The sequence below is a fragment of the Misgurnus anguillicaudatus genome, chromosome 24 (genome assembly GCF_027580225.2).
Source record: "Misgurnus anguillicaudatus chromosome 24, ASM2758022v2, whole genome shotgun sequence".
NCBI lineage: Eukaryota > Metazoa > Chordata > Actinopteri > Cypriniformes > Cobitidae > Misgurnus > Misgurnus anguillicaudatus.
Genome location: NC_073360.2, coordinates 29,188,631 through 29,214,020, shown reverse-complemented (window position 1 = coordinate 29,214,020; position 25,390 = coordinate 29,188,631). Strand labels below are relative to the sequence as shown.

Below are 25,390 nucleotides of genomic sequence, written 5' to 3'. Positions count from 1 at the left end.
AGTCTACTGGTTGTCATTTGAATTGAAAATAGGGCCTTTAAATCCATTGCAAAAAGGTCATTATGACCCAGACCCTGGCAGTTTTATGGAGGAATGTGTTGCTTGGAAAAATCTGAAGTGTGCAAATTGTCATTGTTAGCTTCCTAATTGCTATGGCCCTGTCTTTAAGGGCCCACCGGTGTAAGGTGCGTCGCCAAATGCTGATGGAAAGATGAATTGCAGCAGTGAAGTGAAGGGCTCATTGTGTGGTCTCTAGCTGTTTTATGACATTATGGGTCAGATTGGGTTTATGATAGGTTAAAAGTGGTCTATATATTTTAACTAATGACTGAATGATATCAGAATATGTAATACTTGAATTACTGCTCCAATAAAAAGCAGCAACAACAAGTTCATGCTGTTGTTTTTGAACCAATTTGGTGTTATTGGTTCCTGGTTAGAGCTGATTTAGTTTCAGTTTGAATCTGACATGATTTTGGTGAAAACGTCTATAAAAGGCATTTTGAAGCATCCCAGTGTGCTAGATGACATTGCCTGAGGCTCAGAAATGGATGAAAGCTTGTCAGGAGCCTATTTTCGTGAAACTTAAGGCGGTATGGAGAACTGAAAAAAATGTGCACTTAATTTTTTAGGTTTAATCAACTATAAAAGTCATTTCAACTATCTTGAAAAGTGATGCGTTCAGTCATCTGAAGTCAAGTCATGTTTTAGTCACGCAATATTTGATTAATTTTTTCGTGTTCAGTCAACACGAATTTCTTTAAATAGCTTTCGTGTTCGTGGCACGACTTTGATTTTTGTGTCATTTTATGTATTGTTTTCTCATTGTTTTTTCCTATTTTTTTTACCATTGTCGCTTGGGGTTGGGGTTAGAATGACTTTTTGTTACATATCAGACATCCTAACCCAAACCCCGACTCTAACCCCAACCGAAAATATTTAAAAAATCGGAAGAAAAACATGTAGAAACCAATACATAAAATTACATCCTAACCCAAACCCCAAATCTAACCCCAAGCGACAATGATTTAAAAATAGGAAAAACAATGAGGAAAACAATACATAAAAAGACACGAAAAAGAGTCGTGCCATGGACACGAAAAACTATTTATAGAAATTTGTGTTGACTGAGACGAAAAAGACACTCGTGCAAGAAATTTTACGTCATGTTATTAGGGTTGGGGAGCACGATTAGTCAAGCGACCAATCAAAATTTGACCTTGCCTCACAAGACCGTCCTTAACCAAAATATTGCAATTTATTTTTTTTAAATAGCACATTTTCATTTTATCATTAAAATCCCATTTAACATTAAAGGCGGGGTGCGTGATTTTTGAAAAACACTTTGGAAAAGGGAGTCGGGCAGACTACCAAAGCATACTTGTAGCCAATCAGCAGTAAGGGGCGTGTCTACTAACCGACATCGTTGCCTGTGTTGCGTATGTGTAGGACGGGTCTATCAAAAGAAGGTTCAGATGCGTGTTTGTTTAGGTGATTTCAAATGTATACATTGGCTTTTAGAAATTATACACCCCACCTTTAATGGTGATCGAATGCTGTGTTCAGACCAGCCGCAGTAGAGGCGCCAAGCGTGAGTGATTTAAATTTTAAGTCAATGTGAAGACGCTTAACGCGCGTATGGAGGTCTCGCGGTGCGAATGAGGCGTTTAGCGCGGCGCAGTAAATGCGATTCTGCATTTTTTACAATGTAGTTCTGCTATTTTCAGGATAAAATAAGTTTACATAATTTGAAGAGTTGTTTTCTACTTATGGTACCTTCATTTGAAGGAAAAATGAAAAAAGGTATTTTACAAAACAATCTGATCTGATCCGTATTTTCAAAGTTTTCCCCCTTTTCTATTTTAAAGGGCCAAGCCACTCATTGTAGGATTACTCTCAGTGACCTTCTCTCTGATTTATGTATTGGATCTATTGTATTTCATTGTCTTTAAATCAGAATTGAGACAGCAATAAAGTGGATATCAGTCAGGTTCTTACAACACTATAAGTGAACCCAAGCTGTTTTTATAATTTATTTAAAGAGATTTTGTTCTCTTGGATTAAGAAGAAATACTTTGTATTGTTCAATTAGTAAAGTAATAAACAACATCTCGGTCTCATCTACCTCCTTTAAAAGAAGTAAACTGGCCTGTGTCCCTGGTTAATGTTTTATCCATCACATAAAAGCTTGGAAAATCCCCACAGTCACAAAAGACGAGCTATTCCATCTGACTTCACTGAGACTTAAAGAAATCAAAATTCCAAGTGTTGAATTTCCTGTTCCATGCGTGCTTTAAGTGTTGGCTATGACAATGAGGCAGAATAGAGCTCATTACTAAACTTTCTGCTGTCAAAAATGGAAAAGTGATGTAATATTGTGAAAAACCGAACTCATTAAAGCTTGCTTTTTACCGTTTCTCTTCAAACGTAATCATTGCGGATTCATATCTATGGTGAGCGTTGTAAATCTTTTAATGTGGAGACTTTCATGTCCTTTTAGGAAAATCGTATTTTTCGCAATCTAAGTATGCGTCAGATTTTGATTCGGTCACCAATTTCCAGGTCATCGCCAGGATTAAATATCACATCGTCTGATCTTTGCCTTTAAATAAATCAGGATGACTTTTCCATTTTGTGATGATTTTTCGCATTTTCCATAATTTGATTTTCTGTGTGTCACAAGGTAAATTTCTGTTTTTATAGATACACACTATATCTTTTATGAGGTGAGGATTTATACAATTAATCATTTTTAACTGCTTTATTGCATTGTGCCATCTCAAGCTTAGGTCAAACATTGAAATCCCTTTGTTTTCTACAGCTTTTTAAGTTATGACACTATGAGGTGCTTTATAGAGAAAAAGGATTTAAAGGATTAGTTCATTTTCTTGAAAAAAATCCAGATAATTTACTCACCACCATGCCATCCAAAATGTTGATGTCTTTCTTTGTTCAGTCGAGAAGAAATTATGTTTTTTGAGGAAAACATTCCAGGATTTTTCTAATTTTAATGGACTTTAATGGACCCCAACACTTAACAGTTTTAATGCAGTTTAAAATTGCAGTTTCAAAGGACTCTAAACGATCTCAAACGAGGCATAAGGGACTTATCTAGCGAAACGATTGTCGTATTTTGAAAAAAAATTTAAGTTTTCATCTTCCGCCGGCTGTGACGAGCCAGCGCGACCTCACGTATTTGCGTGGAAAGGTCACGTGTTACATATATGAAACGCACATTTGGGGACCATTTTAAACAATAAACTGACACAAAGACATTAATTAGTATCATTCGACATAAAACAACGTCGGAACGGTCCTCTTTCTCCACACTTGTAAACACTGGAGCGTAGTTTCGATACGTTAACCGTGACCTCTTGACGTGATGACGTATTACGTGAGGTCGCGCTGGCACATCACAGGACCAGAGATAGACGAGAAGTTGTTGTTAAAAGTGCATATTTACATTTTTCTTGCCAAAAATGACAATCGTTTCGCTAGATAAGACCCTTATGCCTCATTTGGGATCTTTAAGAGTCCTTTGAAACTGCAACTTTAAACTGCATTAAAACTGTTAAGTGTTGGGGTCCATTAAAGTCCATTTAAATGAGAAAAATCCTGAAATGTTTTCCTCAAAATACATAATTTCCTCTCAACTGAACAAAGAAAGACATCAACAGTTTGGATGACATGCTGGTGAGTAAATTATCTGGATTTTTTTTAAGAAAATTGACTAAATCATTTAACAGCATAATTTGGTTAATGCAACTAAACATTATATTCATGCAAACTACAGGTTTGATGCGTAGACTGGTAATTAATTATGCCAACTTCATTATATATACCAATAAAGCTAGTTTTGCATGAAACTAATAATTCATACCAGCAGCCAGATTTGAATGTAAACAGATTGAAGTTTTCTTCTTTCTTCTTGTATGGTTTTGATCACCAGAACGCACCCATGAGTAAGATGTTAAACGTTCATTCGCTGTGTCGAGCAGAAGAGTATGATTATCTTGTTTTTCCCCCCATGTGTCACTGTGATTTTTCAATATGTTGTGGTGGCTTGAAACGACAAGCTTGAATAAGTCCCAGCCAGGAAATAAGCTGTTGATCCACTGCTTTCTTATTACATGTGATTCATATTTCTCTAGCTTACGACTCATTGGAAACATGGCAGTGTGAGGTTCATGCGGACTTAAAACTTTGATCCTCCTTGGTGATCTTCTGTTATAAAAGAGAAACGCTTTTATTATTTTTACCAGTAGGGCTGTCATGTCACACCAATAACAAAACAGGCCACATGAGTAGGGTTGTCATTGGCTGTGGCCGAGTAGGCATCATTTTCATCTTTCTTCATTTGTAAATATTCCAAAAACATTGTCCTATTTTCCATTGTGGGTGGCAGTCAAGTTGAGCCCATTTGTTCTTCATTTTCTGACCAAACAAATTCACGAATGCCATTCTTCATTGTTACAGTCCTCATTACGCCGTGTTGTCCGTTGATTTACTGATAAAGGAATTTGTGCCATAAACTTTCCTGCTAAATTAGAATTTTTGTGCGAAATCAGCCGCAGGGTTGGATGATTTCGGAGGTGAAAGAGGTTATAGTCATTTCCTTCGACCACTTACAGATGTTTTGGCTCCTCACGCGGAGTTTTGTACACATAATTAAGAGAACAGTAACTGCATTAGTAAGGAAGCGCAAGGAATCTTCTTTCATTTACTTCTTTCATTTACATTTGTTTATTTCCTCTGACGCCAAATGAAGATTAAAAACAGCAACACACTTTGTAAGACTGCAGAAAAATCCACAGCACTTGAAATATTGTCATTCATTATGATTTTGGTTTTTCCACAAATTGAATTCACTAGATTTCAGTTTATTTAATCTACCAGCTTTCAAATGGAATCGTCAGGAAATTTCTGTGGAAAATGTGTGTCAGGACACAAGTTTGGGAGCATTTTTCCCACAGATTTGAGGGATTTGAATCATGTGAGAGTGGATGAGAAGAGCTCCAATGAGATCAAAGAGAAAGAGTGACATATTTATGTAAGGAATAATTGACGACGGGCCATTGAATTATAAGAAAATAATGCACACCAAGGTGGTAATGCAGGTGTGCATTATTTTCAAATAATTCAAAGGACCGGAGTCAATTATTCCGCTTATACCACGGTTACCACAGACATTGCTCTGGTGCCTATTTTTAAGACATTTGAAAAGATAGGTGTGCGGTTTACAGAAAAATAATCAACACCCATAGAACATTTCTCAACCAATCAGAATGCAGCATTCAACAGACCCGTGGTATAATTATTAATAATTATTAAGTATGCCTTAAGGCAGGGGTTTTCAAACTGGGGTCCGGGGTCCCCAGAAAATGTCATATTTTAAAATAATCAAAGTATCAGTTATTTACATTTGGATGCTGTTTTTTAAATATCACAATTAATATTTATCTAACACAGTTTACATGTTTCCTTGTGCAAAACCTACATAATATATTTATAAGGACATTTCGGGGGCCTGATATCATAATGTACCGAGCCCCTAAGGCAGGGTTCCTCAAATCTTACCATGGAGGGCTAGAGCACTGCGGAGTTTAGCTCCAACCCTGATCAAACACACCTAAGCAAGCTAATCAAGCATTAGCACCAGCATTAGCATCAGCTAAACCAACACCAAACCAGCATTAGCACCAGCATCCCATGCTGGTCATACTAGCAAGACCAGCATATGTTTTGTTTTGGTGCTGGTATGCTGGTGACCACCAGCTAAACCAGCATCAAACCGGCATAATTCCCATGCTGGTCCATGCTGGTTTGATGCTGTTTTTTCAGCAGGGGTGCTCCGGCCCTTCAGGGTAAGATTTGGGGAACCCTGTCCTAAGGTGACATTGGAGTAAAAAAATCAAAAGTTTAGTTTTTATGTGCTCACGTGAAACTTTCATGTGCAGAATTTTTTTTTAAAGTTTAGTTTTGCATGCGCACGTGAATCTATCGTGTGCGCACGTGAAAGCGAAAGTTTCACGTGCCCACGCGATAGTTTCAAACATTATTATGGAGCCCCTAAGGGGTCATGGAGCAAAAATTAAATAAAGTTTACTTTCGCGTGTGCATGTGAAAGTAAACTTTATTTAATTTTTGCTCCATGTCCCCTTAGGGGCTCCGTAATAATGTTTAAAAAAAGGTAAAAAAAACCCTGCTTTAAAGGTGCAGTGTGTAAATTTTATCGGCATTAAGTGGTGAGGTTGCGAATTGCAACAAATGTCTCAGTCCACCGCTCACCACTCACTTTTGAAACTCATAGAGAATCTACGGTAGCCGCCAACGGAAAAACATTTAATTGACGGAGACAACTTAGTAAAATAAGTTTGTCCGTTAAGGTCTTCCTTAGTTACATGGCGGCACAAAATGGCGACTTCCACGTAAGGGCACCCTCTGTGCATGTAGATAAAAATGTCTCATTCTAAGGTAATAAAAACATAACGGTTCATCATAAAAAAGGTCTTTATACACCCCTGATAATATAGTTTTTTATATTATTTTGCATTTCTGTCAAGAGATCCTTCTAAAAATTACACACTGCAGCTTTAAGGTAACATAAAAAAATGTACTCTCCCTGTAGGCAATAATTTATCAGTTAAAACTCATCTTTGAGCATCATAATATTATATTCAAATTTTTCTTGTGACAGTAATGTCTTCACGTTTAAAACAGTTTGAATGTGCACCCTTGCCTCATTTCGTATACGTGGATCTATAAATATGTGAATATATTATTGATGTGTATTGATGTTGTTGTTTAAACTCTTAATATACTGTCAGAGAGTCACGTTTGGCACGCGGCTAATGCATGCTGCACTTACGGTTTTGCTATGACCCAGTTAGCTTACATAAATGCATAAATGTCATTTTTATTGCTTGGATTAATGATGAATGAAGTGTATTGATGTCGATAATGTCTTCTCAGTAAATCATGTTAGCACTAGGTCAATACATGTTGCATTATTGTTGGTCTGTGCTAGAGCCCGACCGATATATCGGCAAAACCGTTTATGATAAAAGAGACGCTCATGTTCACAAAATACATGCAAGACACTCCCTTAACTGTAAACTCTGATTCTGCATGAGATTATGCGAGTATCTGGCAAACGCGAGCGTCTCTTTTATCATAAACCCTTTAGACGCGTCTGCAGCAGGCACTTATTTTGACAAGACACGTGACGCACACTGTTAATATTAAAATGCCACTGTGGCAGAAGATTAAGAAAGCAGTCAAATGTAGGTCCAACTTCAACAGATTTCTGCAGTTTACGTTGTCATTTTTATCATTTTAAAGCACTTTATAAATGGTAACACACTATTCCTAGGAAAAATGAGTAGACCAGGAAAGTCACTTTTAGTTGTGTTGCAATTAATCACTGATATAAAGCACATACAGCTCAGTCAGTGACATCACACCATACAGATCAGACATCATCCAACATCTTAGACAAAAGACATAAAAAACAATCCTGAAACCTTTTGACCACAATGTAACGGGTGATATTTTATTTTCTCGGCACGCCAAATTTCGTAGCCTGTGAACTGTCAAAACCGTTTCTTCTGCTGATGTTAAGTACTGCTCGTGTGCTTTTATAGTTTTTGGAACTGGAAAATGTTCACAAGCACAAATGCATCTGTTTATTTTTTTATCAGCATGTCTTTGTGTGAGTGTATTTATTTATATGTATATTTGTTCGTGCAGGTGTCAGAGCAGTGGGAGAGGTCTGTGGCGAGACTCGCTGACATCACGGGTGCTCTCATCAGAGATAGAAACCCTGCTCTGATTGGCCAGCTGCTTCATGCTTGAAACTGCGGTACGACTGGACGGTGCTGTACAAAGAGAAACAGCAGTTTTGAATCCCAAAGAGACAGGTCAATGAAACATTTTAGCAAAGCATTTCAATGCAAAATAAATTACAGACAACCACCGTCTGTATGGTCAGACAGTCAGTTATTTTGTGCTTGTTTTGTAATAAAAGGTAAGTTTACCCAATGATAAAAATGTAATCATCCTCAGGCCGTCCAAGATGTAGGTGACATTGTTTTTTCAGCAGAACAGTATTGTGGTGTTTCAATATTCATACAGTATAATGCAAGTAGGTGCCTTGTCTTTGAAGGTCTAAAATGGACACAAAAGTACACAAATACGTTTAAAAAGAGTGTTTAAAGTTTCAAAGCTGTGTGACCCTTTCTGTGAAATCCAGGCTAAAGTCTCATGATGTCATTTTGAGATTCGAAGCATCAAAGTTTGCATTTTAATCATTGTCATATTACTCAGTCAATAATAAAGATATCAAGGTTATATTTTCACAAAATGTTCTTTACATTATTTTGGATGATGATGAAAAAAATGACTTTAGCTGAGTCACAGGCAAGGTAAACATTTTTCATGCAAAATTTGCCTTCTCAGACAAGCACACCACATTCTCTTTCAGAAACCATAAACATCATAGTTTAAAATAAGAAAAATGTATGTATTTATTATTGTTAATATTATGGTATCAGGTATAATAAAAAAACGAGTGCCTTTTGACATCACATATCAACATTTTAAGGAGGCAATTGTTTATTAAAATGCTGATTTATTTTATGGACAGTATCTGCGTTTATAATATTCATCATACACTGATTTTTTTTCTTTATTTCTGTAAAAACAATATTTTAATATTTTAACCTTGCGGTACATGGTCTCACATGGAGTTTTTTTATGAAATGCTGCCATCTTGTGGAGGGGCAGGGCTTAACATAAAGGACTGCCCGGTGGCCAGTGTGAGAGACACTATTGCTGGATCCCAAACCGCCTACTTCCATACTATATAGTACGTAAAAAGCGCTACTTTACGTACTATATAGTATGGAAGTAGGCGGTTTGGGATCCAGCATATATATTTTCTGCCTGTGGTCATTTGTCTGTATGTTATCATCAAGACACATTTTGAAGGGATGGTTCGCCCAGGGATGGGGGTTCTGTCGTCATTTGCTCACTCTCATGTTGTTGCGGACCTGTGTACGTGTCTTTGTTCTGATGAGCACGAGGGAAAATGTTTTGAGGAATGTTTGTAACCAAACCATTAACTATAGTATTTTTTTTCTTACTATGGAAGTGAATGGGGTCCACAATCGGTTTGGTTTCAAACATTCCTTAAAGTGTCTTTCTTCGTGTTCATCGGAGCAGGGAAGTGTGTGCAGGTTTGTGGCAACATAAGAGTGGGTAAGTGGTGACAGAGTTTTCATTTTTGGGTGAACTATCCCTTTAAAGCGTTGCAAACATTAAGTTCTCAGCAATGTCTTGAGGTTTTTTCTACCTTATTGGTTGTTGTGGACACTGTTGCATGTTATGTCAGCTGGTAGAGCAGAGAGACATTAAGACAGAGACGTCCTCTAAGTACAAGGCCAAACTAAAACTAATTTTTTAACATCTTGGAAGCAGACATTAACTTGTGTAAAAACACGACAAAAGAAATGATGCAATGTTTTGCAGTTTGCCATCAGTTTTCAGGTAAAGCAGACAAGTCGGGAGCCTTTTTCATTGGAACAAGCAACTACAGTAAACACGTGCATGGTGTCTAAAAGGGTTGCCGATAACCCTTCATCTGGTCCACTGAACTCTGGGACCCTGTACCGGGTCCAGAATTATTGATTATGACTTAATATAAAATTCCTTTAATTTATAATGGTCTGTCATGGACCCAGTACCACATATGAGATACTGTTTGAAAGCTTAGACTCTCTACTTTCTTCAGATATGCATCACTTTGACATATCTTTTACTGTAAGAAAGTTATTTACACTTAATTTACACTATCACCCCCCCACAATTTTCTATATGATTTAATATTCACATATTTCATATTTTTCAAGTATGACAGACATGGGCAAGTCTTATATCAAATGAAAGCTTTTATTCTCAGGAAGAAGGCTACATCATTATTTCTGTTATATTATCATTACAAATCCAACAACCGTTGAATGAATAATGAGGTAAAAAATCGTCTTTTGTAAACATATGGGAAACTTGTGTGTGAACTGCCTCAAATGCTACACCATCTTTTCTCTTAGGTCCTAATCTAAACAATGAGTCAATTCACAGCATTTTCTTAGGTTGTGTGCATGAATAATCCCTTGCTATTTATTAAATGTGCAAAACAAAAAAATTATATTTATATGAAAAATGTATTTTCACACCCTTCAGTAAAAAGAAAATAACTTTTGAATGCAACATGCTAAAGAGATCATTCTTTTTTTTGGGTGTTTACTGTCTGCTACTGCTAACAACCAGAACTGTCTGTAGTCTGCTAGAGCACCCACAACCAGAGTTATACACTATCAAAAACAAATGATTACAACACAAAAAAAGAAAATTTGGTGTTTCATCATATGAAAAACAACATAAATAACAATATTTGTCACAAACAGCAGCTTTTTATGTAACTTCAAAGGGTTTTCTGCAAAATGATATAAAGAAATTGCATTTATTCCACTGTATGTGGTTATGGGAGCACTTCAAATATGTTTAGGCTGAAATTAAATACAAAAAGGTTATTATTCCTCCCATCAGTTGGAGTAAAATAACTTTTGCATTTATTATGATAAAGAAAAAATTCCTTTTTCCTCTGTAAGCTGGCAATTGCTGGAATCAAACAAAACTGTCTGCAGGTTTCGTTACCACTCAGGGCCAGAGTTATACACTTTTAAATAAAAACTTTAGAAAAAAAACATCAAAAAGCGCCTATTTATTTTTGTGTTTATTAGAGGACTGACAACACATACAACCATGTTTAGCACTTTCAACAGTGTTTTATGAAATTTCAAAGTGTTTCCTGTAAAATGATACCAAACTTTTGTATGTGCACCTCTGCATGTGAGTATGGGAAGCTTTTGAAATAACACTGTTTTAATATTGGTTAATTATTTTCCTTACAACAAGATGTCTTCAATATGAGTTCTCCGTTTCTGTGCACAGTTAATCCTAAAATATACCCGAGAACTATTGTAAATTATTATTTACAGTAGTTAATTGTAAATATTAATAATTATTGTAAAATTTCAGAATTAGAGTTTACATTTAAAATTGCCAATTGCCTTAACAAATGATGAACAAAATGTATACACTGTAAAAAGTTTCTGTAGAAATTACAGTATTTGTGGGTATTACTGGCAACTAGCTGCCAGTAACTTACTGTAGATTTTACATTTATGTTATTTACTCACAACAGTTTGTTCAAAGTTAAATGGACATGAAACATTTTCAGTCTTTATCTTTTACAGTAAGTTACTGGCAACCAGCTACATAATTACAGCTAATTTTTTACAGTGTATGTATACAATTATATTTGACTTTTGAATTATTATTTTAAATATGTGACACTGAAATCTTTTTTTGGTGGGGCCAGTGAAAATAAGTGAAAACCTGAACCAAATATAAAAAAAATATTTGCGTTGAGCCCTGAGGGGTATGATGCTTTAGTTGCACTACAGTTTTCATCTGTAGTGGTTGAATTGTATTATAACTACTGTTAGTCCTTATAGTAAGATCCTTCATTTCACAATAGATTGAGTTTTGTGTAATTGTTTAACCTACATTCTAAATCCATTTATATTTCTAACTTTGAGTTAATTTGTAGGTACAGAACAGATCGTCCTTTTTAAAGTACTTTTTTATGCTAAATTGACTAAATCTATGTAGTCACTATATAGTAAATGACCAAAATTCATGAAAGCTGATTGTATGCATTTCCCCTATAATACTTTACTGTTAACATAACGTTTGTTATTTTAGATGTAGTTAATTTTACTTTTGTCTTTTAATCTGACCCTGAAAACCCTTTGCTGTAAGAAGATCACCAGGTTGCCCGCACAGAGTCTGTTGGTTGCCCGCCAAAGCACATTCTATTAATAGCCACAATTTTAATATTTATTTATTACATATTTTTATATAAGCTTGGCTTCTTTTATGCATGTTAACATTTAAAAAATGATAAAACATATTAACAAAAAACAAAAACAAACAAAAAAAAACAAGTAAAAGAAAATAGTTTTAAATAGACTATATCAAAAAGTAGCCCTCCAGATTGTTTCATCCATTGTGGTAGCCCATGTTGCAATAAGCACTTTATTCAATTAAATACCAATGTATTGACAGTCATGCAACATATATATTAGTATATTATTACATTCAAAGACATATGTCTGTTATGTTTGCATTGTCATATTCTTGACCTATAATAAGAACATATACTGCAATTTACAAATTAACTAGAGCAAATAATACATTTACAGCTTAAAAAGAGCCGCCTTACCAATATTTTTATTTTCGAACTAAATTTAGAGGCTCATTTGCCTTCACGGGATAACAAAAGGTCATGTGACGTGTAAGCAGCACATTTTTTGCAGGACTGGATGGATAGCAGCTAGCCACTGATTGCATACATTGGTTGTGCAATTGTTATTGTGATGCATCATGGGATTGAATATGTGCACTGGATAATGTCCTGTATAGTTCAAGACACTTTTAAAATAGATGTGAACTCAAATATTACATTGGGGGCTATTTCAGAACAGCATTTGACTTTTCTAACACACATGTATTGATTTTGAAGTAGGCATATTAAAACACATGGGCTTGATCTTGTCATTTTTGTTGGTTCTTTTTCTTTTTCTATGTAATTTGTTGCACATTTCAATTCATTTGAAAGTGAGAGTGCTGATTTCCAGCCTTCAGCGGGAAACCGAGAGGGGAGGGGAGATTGTCTCTGCGTGAAGCTGCCGGTTATGACTGAGATGGATTAACCTCTCAGATGTTAAGCAACATTTCACGGATGTCTCTGGAAAGACTTAAGGTGGAACGTCGGTGATGTTGGATGTGGTTTACGTACTCTGCTGTGTAGAATATGATTAAATGGACAAGGGGGAACTGATCAGATCGATATCATTACTAAGGCCACGACTGCAAGCGAGAAATGCGAGTGGATATAGTATCGTTTCCAATTTTATGAAAACTATACTGTTGAAGATTTAAATGATGTCAGAGAATGTCACCGTCAAATATTACATTTGTTCAAGTTTGGAGTTTATCTCTGTGTAGTCTTCATCATTTATACAAACTCCAAATTATGCTTTTTGAAGCTGGAATATAATTGGATTTAGTTTTAGACAAAGTTCATTTGCTCCTTCAGCTCTGAGAGTTCGTGTGAAATGTTCTGAGAAAACCACTAACCAAAAACATCTGCGAAATGGTCGAGTAAGTGCTCGCCATATTTATGCATGAGAGAGGATCATTTCATTTTCCTTTGGCAGAACTGCAGCATGTAAAATGCATGCAGCCGTATAGATGAAGCTTTAAGTTCTGCTCCATCCATGTGATTCAGTCATGATTTTTTACTTTTTTTTTTGTTACAGAAGAACCTCAGAGGATGACAGCAGGAGACAAATACCTTCCTTATGTTTTCAGGACCTGCTTATACATTTGCATTAGGAATTGAAACACACATGTTGTATTGTATGTTTAACACTCACAGTCTTAAAGCATTGGAGGTTTAGTGATAAATGAACTGATGTATTTTATTGATCCCAAAGGGCAAATCAGGTGTACAACTATATACAATTTATAATATAAGATGAGTTATTCATTTATTCCCAGGAGTTTAATGCTGTGTTTGCACTGAAAATGATATAAAAATGTACTCAAGAACACATTGCTGGGTTAAAAATGACCCAATTCTTGGTTGTTTTAACCCAATTGCTGGGTTATTACAACCCATGGTTGGGTAACAACAACCCAGCATTGGGTAATTTTGTAACCAGACTGATCTCACGGCAAGTTGTGTTATATTCACAAAATAATTGATTAATTTATTTGTGTCCATGGCACGAAATTCAGCTTTTTTCGTGCCTTGAGCACGAATGCCTTTTTTGTGTTAGTCGCACGGATTTCTATAGATGGTTTTTCATGTCGGTGGCACAGCTTTCTTTTTTGTGTCAGTGTATTGTTTTTTCTCATAGTTTTTTTCTATTTTCTTACCATTGTCGCTTGGGGTTGGGGTTAGAATCACTTTCGGTTACATATTTAGACATCCTAACCCAAACCCCAAATATAACCCCAACCCCAGGGGAGAATAGTGGATAAAATGAGAAAACAATACATAAAATGACACGAAGAAAGTTGTGCCACAGACATGATAAACTATTTTTATAAATTTGTGCTGAATGACACGAAATATACATTCATGGTCAAGGCACGAAAAAAGCTGTATGTGCCATGGACACGAATAAATTAATCAAATTTTTCGTGACTATGACACGAATTTCCGTGAGATCATGTTTTTAACACAGACATGTTTTGCATTATGTTAACTTTATACTTTTGTGAACTTTTTGCTTTGATTTTATTTAATTTATTGGAGAATAGAAAGAGACATAAAAGTGGATGGAGTGCCAGAATTGAACCGTATGAGTAACGTATGAGAAGTTCAGGTGCAAAACCCTCTAAGTGCATCTGACATTTTTTAATTAGCATTTTTATCACGCTCTTATATTTAGGTTCAGTAATTTCACTTTAAAGGTGCAGTGTGTAATATTTAGAAGGATCTCTTTACAGAAATGCAAAATAATATACAAAACTATATTATCAGGGGTGTATAAAGACCTTTTTATAATGAACCGTTGTGTGTTTATTGCCTTAGAATGAGACGTTTTATCTACATACACAGAGAGTCCCCTTACATGGAAGCCGCCATTTTGTGCAGCCATGTTTCTACAGAAGCCCTTAACAGACCAACTTTTTAATAAGTTGTCTCCAACGATGACATGTTTGTCCAGTGGGGGCTACCGTAGCTTCTCTATGTGTTTCAAAAGCGAGAGGTGAGCAGTGGACTGAGCCGTTGGTTGCAATTCACAACCTCACCACGAGATTCCGCTAAAATGTACACACTGCACCTTTAAAGATACAATTTATAGAATCCGCCACTATAGGACACACAATCAAAACAATAAAAAATGACTTAGGTTAATGATTCTCTGAAGCAGCATGAAATGATTTGTTGTCTTTAACCAGGTTCTACATCAGTTAAAGGATTAGTCAATTTTCTTAAAAAAAATCCAAATAATTTACTCACCACCATGTCATCCAAAATGTTGATGTCTTTCTTTGTTCAGTCGAGAAGAAATTATGTTTTTGTGGAAAACATTAAAGTATTTTTCTAATTTTAATAGACTTTAATGGACCCCAACACTTAACAGTTTAATGTAGTTTAGAATTGCAGTTTCAAAGGACTCTAAATGATCCCAAATGAGGCATAAGGGCCTTATCTAGAGAAACGATTGTCATTTTTGGCAAGAAAAATCAAAAACATGCACTTCTAAACCACAACTTCTCGTCTTCACCAGCGCAACCTCATGCAACACGCCATCACGTTAAGAGGTCACGGATGATGTATGCGAAACTACGCCCCAGTGTTTACAAATTTGTTGAAAGAGGACCATTCCGACGTTGTTGTATGTGGAATGATACTAATTAATGTCCTTGTGTCAGTTTATTGTTTAAAATGGTCCGCAAATGTGCATTTCATATATGTAACACGTGACCTTTCGACGTCATTACACAATTACATGAGGTCGCGCTGGCGCGTCACACAGCTGGAGGAAGAAGAGAAGTTGTGGTTTAAGAGTGCATATTTTTTATTTTTCTTGCCAAAAATGACAATAGTTTCGCTAGATAAGACCCTTATGCCTCGTTTGAGATCGTTTAGAGTCATTTGAAACTGCAATTTTAAACTGCATTAAAACTGTTGAGTGTTGGGGTCCATTGAAGTCCATTAAAATGAGAAAAACCCTGGAATGTTTTCCCCAAAAAACAACCTCTTCTCAACTGGACAAAGAAAGACATCAACACCCTGGATGACATGGGGGTGAGCAAACCATCCGGATGTTTTCCAAAGAAAATGGACAAATCCTTTAAGGCGGTAACGTGGATATTAATATAATTGACAGGCGACTGCACTGCCCTGTGTTACTGTTTAGAATGGCAATTTTCTCTTAATTTACAAGTAGTTGAACACAAAAATATATAACACTGGCCTAGAAGTTATTGGATATTTTACTGCAAATATCTTACAAATTGTACCTTTAATGTCAATAAAAGGTTAATAGTCTTTAATTAAAATGTTTTTTCACAGATGCCACAAAACCCTTTAAGTGCAAAACCTCGAATTAAAAAAAAGTAAATTACCTTGGACAAGACATTGCAAATAATACAAGGGAAGAATGTAAAAATGAAGAAAAAAAACTTGAACCACACATTAGGGGGCGCTGTGATCCAAGAACTCTCAAAAGACCCGCTGTCGTTCATCCAATTCATCTTATGAGAACTTTGCTGAAAACATCGATGATTCTGCCAACAAAACGGTATTTCTGAATGTCGTGAGGCAGGGATTAAGCAGATTTGAAGTGAAGGTATTTAATGAACGTATAATATGTGCTGACAGAGCATTCGATTAATATCATTATCTCATTTTTGACGGAAGTGGCATTTAGCGCCTTTTGCATCTGAGCTCCTCATATTTTAACAAATGCTAGGGTGATACTTTTACTGTACGCAATGATGACGTGGCAACGTATGCGCGCACATTTTGGCAACTGAAGTATGGCAAGAATCAGCAGTGAAGCAACACAGACAGAGAAAGTTATTTTAAAAAGTTGACTTTATCACTTTTTAACACATTTACCAGATCCGTGTACTATAGTGGAGTGGATAGAAGACGTTAGCAGATGGCCAAATATAAAGTTGCCAGATACACGTATATAGTATATTATATTAGTGCAAACAAACGCAACAACCAGACATTTTGATGCTGGAAAACCGTTTTAATAAACTTTCTGAGTTGCTTACACGTTAGAATCACTGGGGGAACAACACCACTTGCCGAAATGCGCGCGCAGACTATTTGATCACGTGGGCTGTAAAAGGGTCTAAAAAAGCATGAAGGATAGAGGTGAGCAGATTTTTAAAGCAACACTATGTATTTTCCATGTAAAAATGACTTACAGCTCCCCCATGTGGTTGAAAAGCGCAACAGTGCCTGGTATCAGACACTCTTCTGCAGGCAGGAGGAGGGGCGGGGCTGTGTGCTCTACCCTCCACCGACACTTTCAGAGTGTGCTTGTAGCAGCTAGGAGGCTGCTCAGTTTGCAGCAACAGTACAATTTGTCCAGTTAAAAGTTGTTCTATCACTGAAATAATTTTAGAGACATTATTTAAAGGTAAAAAAACTACATAGTGTTGCTTTAAGAGATGTTTTTTCTAAACCTGCCACATCCATTACGGCTGTGTCTGATTGGCTCATACTGTGTTGCAGAAATGATTAATGATCATACACATTACTCAAAATCACCACATCTGCCATGGGAAACCAAAAAGACCGTCACAGTTTTTTTCTGCATAATCTCACATGCCCCAACCCTTGTACGGTAGATTTGTGGATTTGTTTTTGCCTTGTTTTATATTTCACTCTGGTTTGTTTCCCAAACCTGTTTCATATCCAGATAAAAGCTTTCATCAAAATGAAAAGTTAGGTTTCATCTGATTTCACACAAAACATCATGTTTACTGGTGGCTTTCTTATATAAACTTTTGTGCTATAAAAAACTTTTAAAGGCGCCAAAGAATGCACATGTTAAATTGTTCCCTGATATCTACATAGAAGGTATGTGGCTTTATTAAGTGCAAAGATTATCCAGAGATGCTTTTACATGTACACAATATGTCATTACCATGTACAGAACTATTATTATTCATCTATGCCCAGGTAAATACAGTTTTACATTTTACAGCACCTTTGAGATACTCCGTTCTACAACATACAGAATGCAAAATAACAAAAACTATAATATCAAGTGTCACAAAAATGATTACAGATTAAAGCATGTAATAAAATATATGATTGTTTTTCTTGGAAAATCTTCTCTCATCTTATCTTGACACTATACTCTTTTCCCAGATTTAGGGTCTGATCCTTAACCAGTACCGTAGAAATGAAGCTGACAGCAGCTTGATGATCCTAACATACTTTTTCTAATTGGCTTCTCTTGCCTGAACCTGCCAGTGACGTTGGTCTGCACGTTCCATATACAGTAGAACCGCCATTTTAGTGTTTGGTTTTCGGTGGGCCGTAAATCCTGCCGAGGGTTTGTGACTTCACAGAGTTCGTTTCGTCGGCGTGCTATTGGCCATAACAGAATCCTATCTGACATCCATATAAGTCATTTCCTCTAATATTACAGCTCTGTCTTGAGCGGAGCCTGACGAAATTGGCAGCGTTGGGTAATTATAGGGCAGGATGGAGCCCCATGGGTTCACAGGCTGCGGTGAAGCATGGAAACGCTCGCCCCAAAAACTGTGCGCCGCGGGCTGCCCTGTGGTAATGTCTGAGAGGTTAAGTCTTCCGCACGAGAAAAACAGTACTTTTTTCGAGGGGTCATCCAGATCTCATGCTTTGATAACGTATTAAGGATGACCAACCCTTTTCTGTATTCTTTAAGACCTGCTGGGAAAAAAAAGAGAAGATGTAGTAGTAAGAAAATAATACAAAAATATAGTAAAGGAGAGGTCATGTCAGGAGTGATTTATGTCTTGCTTTTAAGAAACGAAAATAAATCTAAACTCACGGACTGTAAAACATAACGCAGGCTCCGCCTCTTTTCCTTCCTCAACCTCAGAAGCTTGCATTCCCTCTCCGCAATGTCAAAGCCAATAATTTTGGTTTTCATCTTTTAGGGTTTTATCTAAGCTGGAGAGGATGTTGTTTTCTTTAGCTTAAAGTTATTCTAGTGGACTTGCGCTTTGTGTTTTGGAGATGTTATTTTAAGTGGGCAGTAGTCAGGAGAACCTGGTGCACATATGGGAGAAGCAGGTTCGAATTTGGTCTAGAACTTAATCCCATTCCTGTTTAAATAATAAAGGTGCTTTATGATGCCATAGAGCAGGGGTGTCCAATCCTACTTCTGGAGGGCCGGTGTCTGCACAGTTTTGCTCCAACCCTAATCAAACACCTGATCCTTAATCAAGGCATATTAGAAACTTTCAGGCAGTTGTGTTAAGGGAAGTTTCAGCTAAACTCTGCAGGACACCGGCCCTCCAGGACTGAGTTTGGACACCCCTGCCATAGAGAAAAGAATTTTGGTTAAATGGTTCCATAAAAAAAATTAATATCTGAAATCTAGGGCTGTGTATTCCCAACAATTTCCCAATACGATATATATCCTGATACAAGGCCACGATACGATGCACATCACGATACGAGACAATTTTGAAATACATTTTTGTTCAGAATTTTGCAACATTATTACTATTATGTTTATTGTACATTGAATAATCATTCATTTGGGAGAAATTGTAGAAAGAAATAAAATCTTTAATAAAGCAGCGCACGATTCAGTGATTTTAAATCAGACTGATCTCACGGAAAGTTGTGTTATAGTCAGGCCAAATTTTATTAATTTATTTGTGTCCATGGCACGAAATGCAGCTTTTTTGTGCCTTGAGCATGAATGTCTTTTTCGTGACACTCACACAAATTTCTATAAATAGTGTCTCATGTTCATATCATGACTTTGTTTTTCGTGTATTGTTTTCAATTTTTTTCCTATTTTCTTACCATTGTCGCTTGGGGTTGGGGTTAGAATCACTTTCTGTTACATTTTTAAACATCCAAACCCCAACACTAACCCCAACTCCAGGTGACAATAGTTTTAAAAGTGGAAGAAAAACATGTAGAAACCAATAAATAAAATTACATTCTTACCCGAAACCCCAAATCTAAGCGACAATGATTTAAAAATAGGGAAAAAACAATGAGAAAACAATAAAAAAATTAATAAAATTTTATGTGACTATAACACAACTTTCCGGGAGATCATGCTGTTTTAAATGTGTGCAATAGTTTTATTATTCTATAGCTTTATTTATTTATCAGTCTTTTTTGTGCAACGCTACTTAATTTTCATGACTCGCCCTTTGCAGCAGTTTAGGTTAAGATATCTGCGCTTTCATACTGAACTCGTCGTATTGATATTTTAAACACAGCTCTACTGAAAACCTTTCTGTTTTAAAGCAGATTATTTGTAGTGAGAAAATGATCTTTAGATTATAAAAAGGAAGAAAGAAATGTTTCTTATAAGAACCTTTGACTGAATGGTACTTTGGGAAACCAAAAATGGTTCCTCTATGGCATTGAAGAACCCAGCTGTGAAGAACCTTTTGTAGCACCTTTAACCTCCTAAGACCCGAGCTTTGGTTTTTCAGATTTCTTCCAGCTATTTTGGGGTTAGGAAGAACCAATAAATATAATAACCAAATATTTTTCTTTGATCATGAAGCAGTGTAAATGTCCATGTTTGTGTACAACAGATTCCAGTTACACAGAATTTTTAGTATTATGTGTGAGGAACTGGAACGGAGGACAAGAGAACCCAAGCGCAGACGATATCGGGGAGGGAACATAGAACATTTATTTAATAAGACATGAAAACAAAAAGCCCGCGTGGGGGCAACACAACATTAAACATGAATTTACAACACTGACGTAACATGATGAAAACAAAAAACTGAATGAACATGAAAGACTGCAAAACATGACATGTATCAGCACAATGATCCAGCACAAGACAAGAGACAAGAGGAGATTAAATAGGGCAACTAAACAAGGGCAACACAGGTGCGAGGGATAACTGATAATGAATAATTAACAGGGAGAAAAAGAGGGGCGGGGACTAGAGACGAGACACCAGAGGCACATGCCACAAGGCATGCGCCTCCACAAAAAACAAGAGACTGTCAGAACCCTGCCATCACAATAAAACATAAATATAAAACCAGACTCTCGTGGCAGAGTCCTGACATTATGGTGCAAACATGTGATGTTCACGTATGTGGACACACCTGGTCTTAGGAGGTTAAAGTCACAATAAAAAAGAAAATATATATAATATATAAAATGTCTTATTTCCCGTATCATTACGTATATCTGGGTGAAAGGGCTTCTTAACTCATTCACCACCAGCCTTTTTGAGAAAAGTTGCTCACCTGCATTTTTGTGATTTTAACAAAAGTTTCACAAAATTCCTTGCAGGAAAAATTATCTTCTATAAATATATAAACATACAAATTATATCAAATTAAAGATCACACCCTCTGCTTTCAAACAAACAATAAACAAACAAACAAACAAACAAACAAAATGGGGAAAAAACTTTCATTATAAATTTACTTTTTCCACTTAATTTAACCACTGAAATATAGACATTTCTCAACATTTTGAGCAAAAAGCTTAAAAAATTGCGTTTTTGTTAAGGAATTTATGTTAGAGATCAGACTCAGAATGACTATCAAACATAAAGGCAGTTAAAATAAATCATTAAATCTTTTTAACTTCCGTTTTTGATAAATTGGATAAAAGCGGTATTACACTTTCACTTTGAAATTCGTCCAGAAAGGCATATTTATTAGTTAAATATTAACTCATAATTGACGAGATAACTTGTCAATGGCGGTGAATGAGTTAAATGAGACAAAAGGTAGAGCGCGACTTAAATTCGTTGATCGAGAATTGATTGGATCGTTGGAAGTTGGATCATGTTGCTATTTGCTAATCGCTGCCCCCACGTCATTCATCGTGACTGAAAGTAAAGAGAAATCGTTTTGATGAGGGGAGGAGGTTTACGTTTTTGATTCATATTTAATTGCTAAAAAACAATGTTATTTTGTGTACTTGGTATAATACAATGTGTTTGCGTGGTTTATGGTTAAAAACATATTATTTCCCACATACCGTATATTTGTGTAGCTCCTGATATTCCCGTCTTCCTGAAATGCACTGATTTTGTTCAAAACTCATCGATCAGAAAAGCGCTGTGTCCATGATTGACCAGCTAATCTGTACGTTGTGATTGGCCTGAATACATTGACGCTTCTTACCATGTTTGAAAGATTCGCTCATATGCAATGCTAACAGGAGTTAACTTACAGGCTCAGAGTCTGAAGCGGGAGGAATTATGATAATGTCGGTCTTGTCTACATCACCAATCCCAGGAAGCAAACTGTTGCCTACAATCTGTGTGTTTGTTGTAGTCCAAGTAAATAGATTTACGTTGGAGATGATAAATCGCGTCATCATTTACTTTGGGGTTTGTACCTTTTGCAGATAGTTAACATGAACTAATACACACTTACACACCAAAGGGAATTTAAAATAAATCGTAAATCGGACAATAGGTGCTCTTTAAAGATAATGAGGGCACTTGAATTAAAAAAATAATAATAGTGAAGCTCAGTCATTTGTAAAAAAAATTACAATTTCAATTTCAGGTTATTTACAGTATATTTTTTTTGTAGTTTCCTGAATGCCCTATGTTTTAGCTGGAAAGCATTCTTGTGGGTTGATCAGTGCTAAACTATAGCTCGCTCTGTGATAAGCGCATTTCATCTTGAGTAATCAAAAAGAAGTTCCGTCTGCGAAAAGATAAACACACAGGAAAAATGTGATACACCCCATTTGGTGAGAAACAGCTCACAGTGGGGCGTTTGATCAACGTTATTTACACAATTGGCCACAAGTGTGTGAGGAGCATCGTGTGCTTCAGAGGTTTTCATGTCTTGGCAGTCTTTAATACACACACGCTCAGAGACACATCCATTACCTGCTTCTGCGTGTCTTTATAGAGAGTGTTTATTTATGGAGATGGAAGGATAATGATGTCTTGATTATATAGCAACAGGATTTGACGTCGTCTTTGTGTGTTCTGATGGATGTGAAAGTGTGAGAGTGAATGTTACAGTAAATCATTCAACCGCTTCCTTCGTGACACTCGCAGTTGTGTTTGTTTTCTCTCAGGAACAGAACATCAGATTTGGGTGACAGAATCTAAAAAAAATAATCATGGGTGGTATACTTTGAGGAAAGAGACTTTTGTGTCTAGAAGGACTTTTATTAACTTAAGTTTAAAGCAGGCTAGACTTGTGCCTACAATGGTAGCGTGGCTTTAACTTTACATTGGATGGCCTTCCAGCCGTATCTTTATAGATTTTACTCACTTCTGGGTGAGCGTTTTAATGCACCCCTCATGATCTGCACCATTTCCAACTCATGCATGCATTGTTAAGTCCATTTCCTACAATATGTTGTGGATTGCGGATTTTTAGAGCTTGGAGGAAAAAAAGGACTAACACATGCTTTGCAAATGTCTCTTCAAATTTCCAAACTCCAGTCAAAGAGGGAAATCTTGTTTCATTGTTAATAATGCAGTTGTAGCAAAGAACTTTGACATCCCTTTGAGATCACCCTACGTTTTAGTTTAACTTTCTGAATGTACTGTTAAAATGTCTCAAATATTCCACAATATCTCAGTTTCTCTCTCATCAGCCAGACAGATGTTGGTTCATACTGGTTTCTTTCTCTTGCTATGTCCGTAACAAATCTCTTGAGAAGGTCTGGATGAGGGCTGGACCTGGATCTGTCTCATCCGTTTAAACCTTACGCTCTATTCTTTAGCACTGATTACGTAAGTCTCATATGCTCAGAATGAAACTCATCTGAGAGACTCTTCATGTGCAAATACTTAAAGCAAGCAATGATGTGATCAAAGTTTGCTATACTGTAACAGTTATCTTCATTGGTTCTGGTGCTAACTAATCCCTGTGTCTTTAAAGTCTAAATTGAGCTCATTATTAAAACACTGTAAAATCGTTTACTGAATCATTTAGTGTGTTAGGTAAACTGGAGAATCAATTTAACGTTTCAGTAACTGGATCTACTGTTTTGTTGTTAAGATCCAAATCAAATGGTTTGATCATTTACAAATCAGACACTGACAACTTTAATAGTGCTTTAAAAGAAGGTATTTTTTTAAATAATGTGTGAGAATTGCAAAAATGCACAGATAAGGTCTAGATCTAGAAAGATAGTCTAGATCAGTCCAGTCAAGTGTACTATTCTAGTCTAGTCTAGTCTAGTCTAGTCTACTCTACTCTACTCTACTCTACAACTACTCTTCACTATTCTAGTCTAGTCTAGTATACTGTACACTATTTTACTCTTCACTGCTCTAGTCTAGTCTGGTCCAATTTAGTGTACTTCAGTCCAGTCTAGTGTTCCATTTTATTCTATACTTGTCTAGTCTACACTATTGTACTATTAACTGCTCTTTTCTAGTCTACTCTAGTCTTTTGTAGTCTAGTCTAGTCTAGACCAGTCTAGCCTTCTGTTCTATTTTATTCTAGTCTAGTCTAGTCTAGTATACTGTACACTACTCTACTCTACTATACTCTACTCTACTCTACTCTACTCTACTTTTCACTATCTAGTCTAGTCTAGTCTAGTCTAGTCTAGTCTAGTCTAGTCTAGTCTAGTCTAGTCTAGTCTAGTATACTGCTCTAGTCTAGTCCAGTCCAGTCTAGAGTACTAGTCTAGTCTACTGTATGCTACTCTACTCTACTCTACTTCTAGACTAGTCAAGGCTTGTATACTGTACTCTACTCTACTCTACTATACTCTTCACTATTCTAGTCTAGTGTAGTCTAGTATACTGTATGCTATTCTACTCTTCACTGCTGTAGTCTAGTTCAGTCCAGTCTAGTGTACTATTCTAGTTTAGTCTAGTCTACTGTATGCTACTCTACTGTACTCTACTCTACTTCTAGTCTAGTCAAGGCTTGTATACTGTACTCTACTCTACTCTACTCTACTCTACTCTACTATACTCTTCACTATTCTAGTCTAGTCTAGTCTAGTATACTGTATGCTATAAAGTCTAGTCCAGTCCAGTCTAGTGTACTATTTTATTCTGTACTTGTCTAGTCTACACTATTGTACTATTAACTGCTCTTTTCTAGTCTACTCTAGTCTTTTGTAGTCTAGTCTAGTCTAGACCAGTCTAGCCTTCTATTCTATTTTATTCTAGTCTAGTCTAGTCTAGTCTAGTCTAGTCTAGTCTAGTATACTGTACTCTACTCTACTCTACTCCACTCTACTCTTCACTATTCTAGTCTAATCTAGTCTAGTCTAGTATAATGTACGCTATTCTACTCTTCACTGCTCTAGTCTAGTCCAGTCCAGTCTAGTGTACTATTCTAGTGTAGTCTAGTCTACTGTATGTTACTCTACTCTATGCTATTCTATACTAGTCTAGTCTAGTCTAGTATACTATACGCTAATCTACTCTACTCTCTTCCTCTCTACTCTACTCTTTCCTAGTCTAGTCTAGTCTAGTCTAGTATACTGTACGCTATTCTACTCTTCACTGCTAAAGTCTAGTCCAGTCCAGTCTAGTGTACTATTTTATTCTATACTTGTCTA

General features: G+C 36.3%; 2 protein-coding genes across 3 annotated transcripts in view; both read left to right on the top strand.

The window, feature by feature from the left end:
* Window positions 1-8,349, top strand: part of crppa (CDP-L-ribitol pyrophosphorylase A) — a 47,689-nt gene extending 39,340 nt beyond the window's left edge. For both annotated transcript variants that reach the window (XM_055197009.2, XM_055197007.2), the window contains one exon: window positions 7,750-8,349. In XM_055197009.2, coding sequence (XP_055052984.2) covers window positions 7,750-7,854 — 105 coding nt within the window. In that variant the 3' untranslated portion in view covers window positions 7,855-8,349. The remainder of the gene's footprint in view (window positions 1-7,749) is intronic.
* An 8,032-nt stretch (window positions 8,350-16,381) lies between these two features.
* The window catches only part of meox2a (mesenchyme homeobox 2a), a 30,388-nt gene continuing 21,379 nt past the window's right edge, over window positions 16,382-25,390 (top strand). The window contains exon 1 of the mRNA XM_073863156.1: window positions 16,382-16,496. The gene's annotated coding sequence lies outside the window, so the exon portion shown is untranslated. The remainder of the gene's footprint in view (window positions 16,497-25,390) is intronic.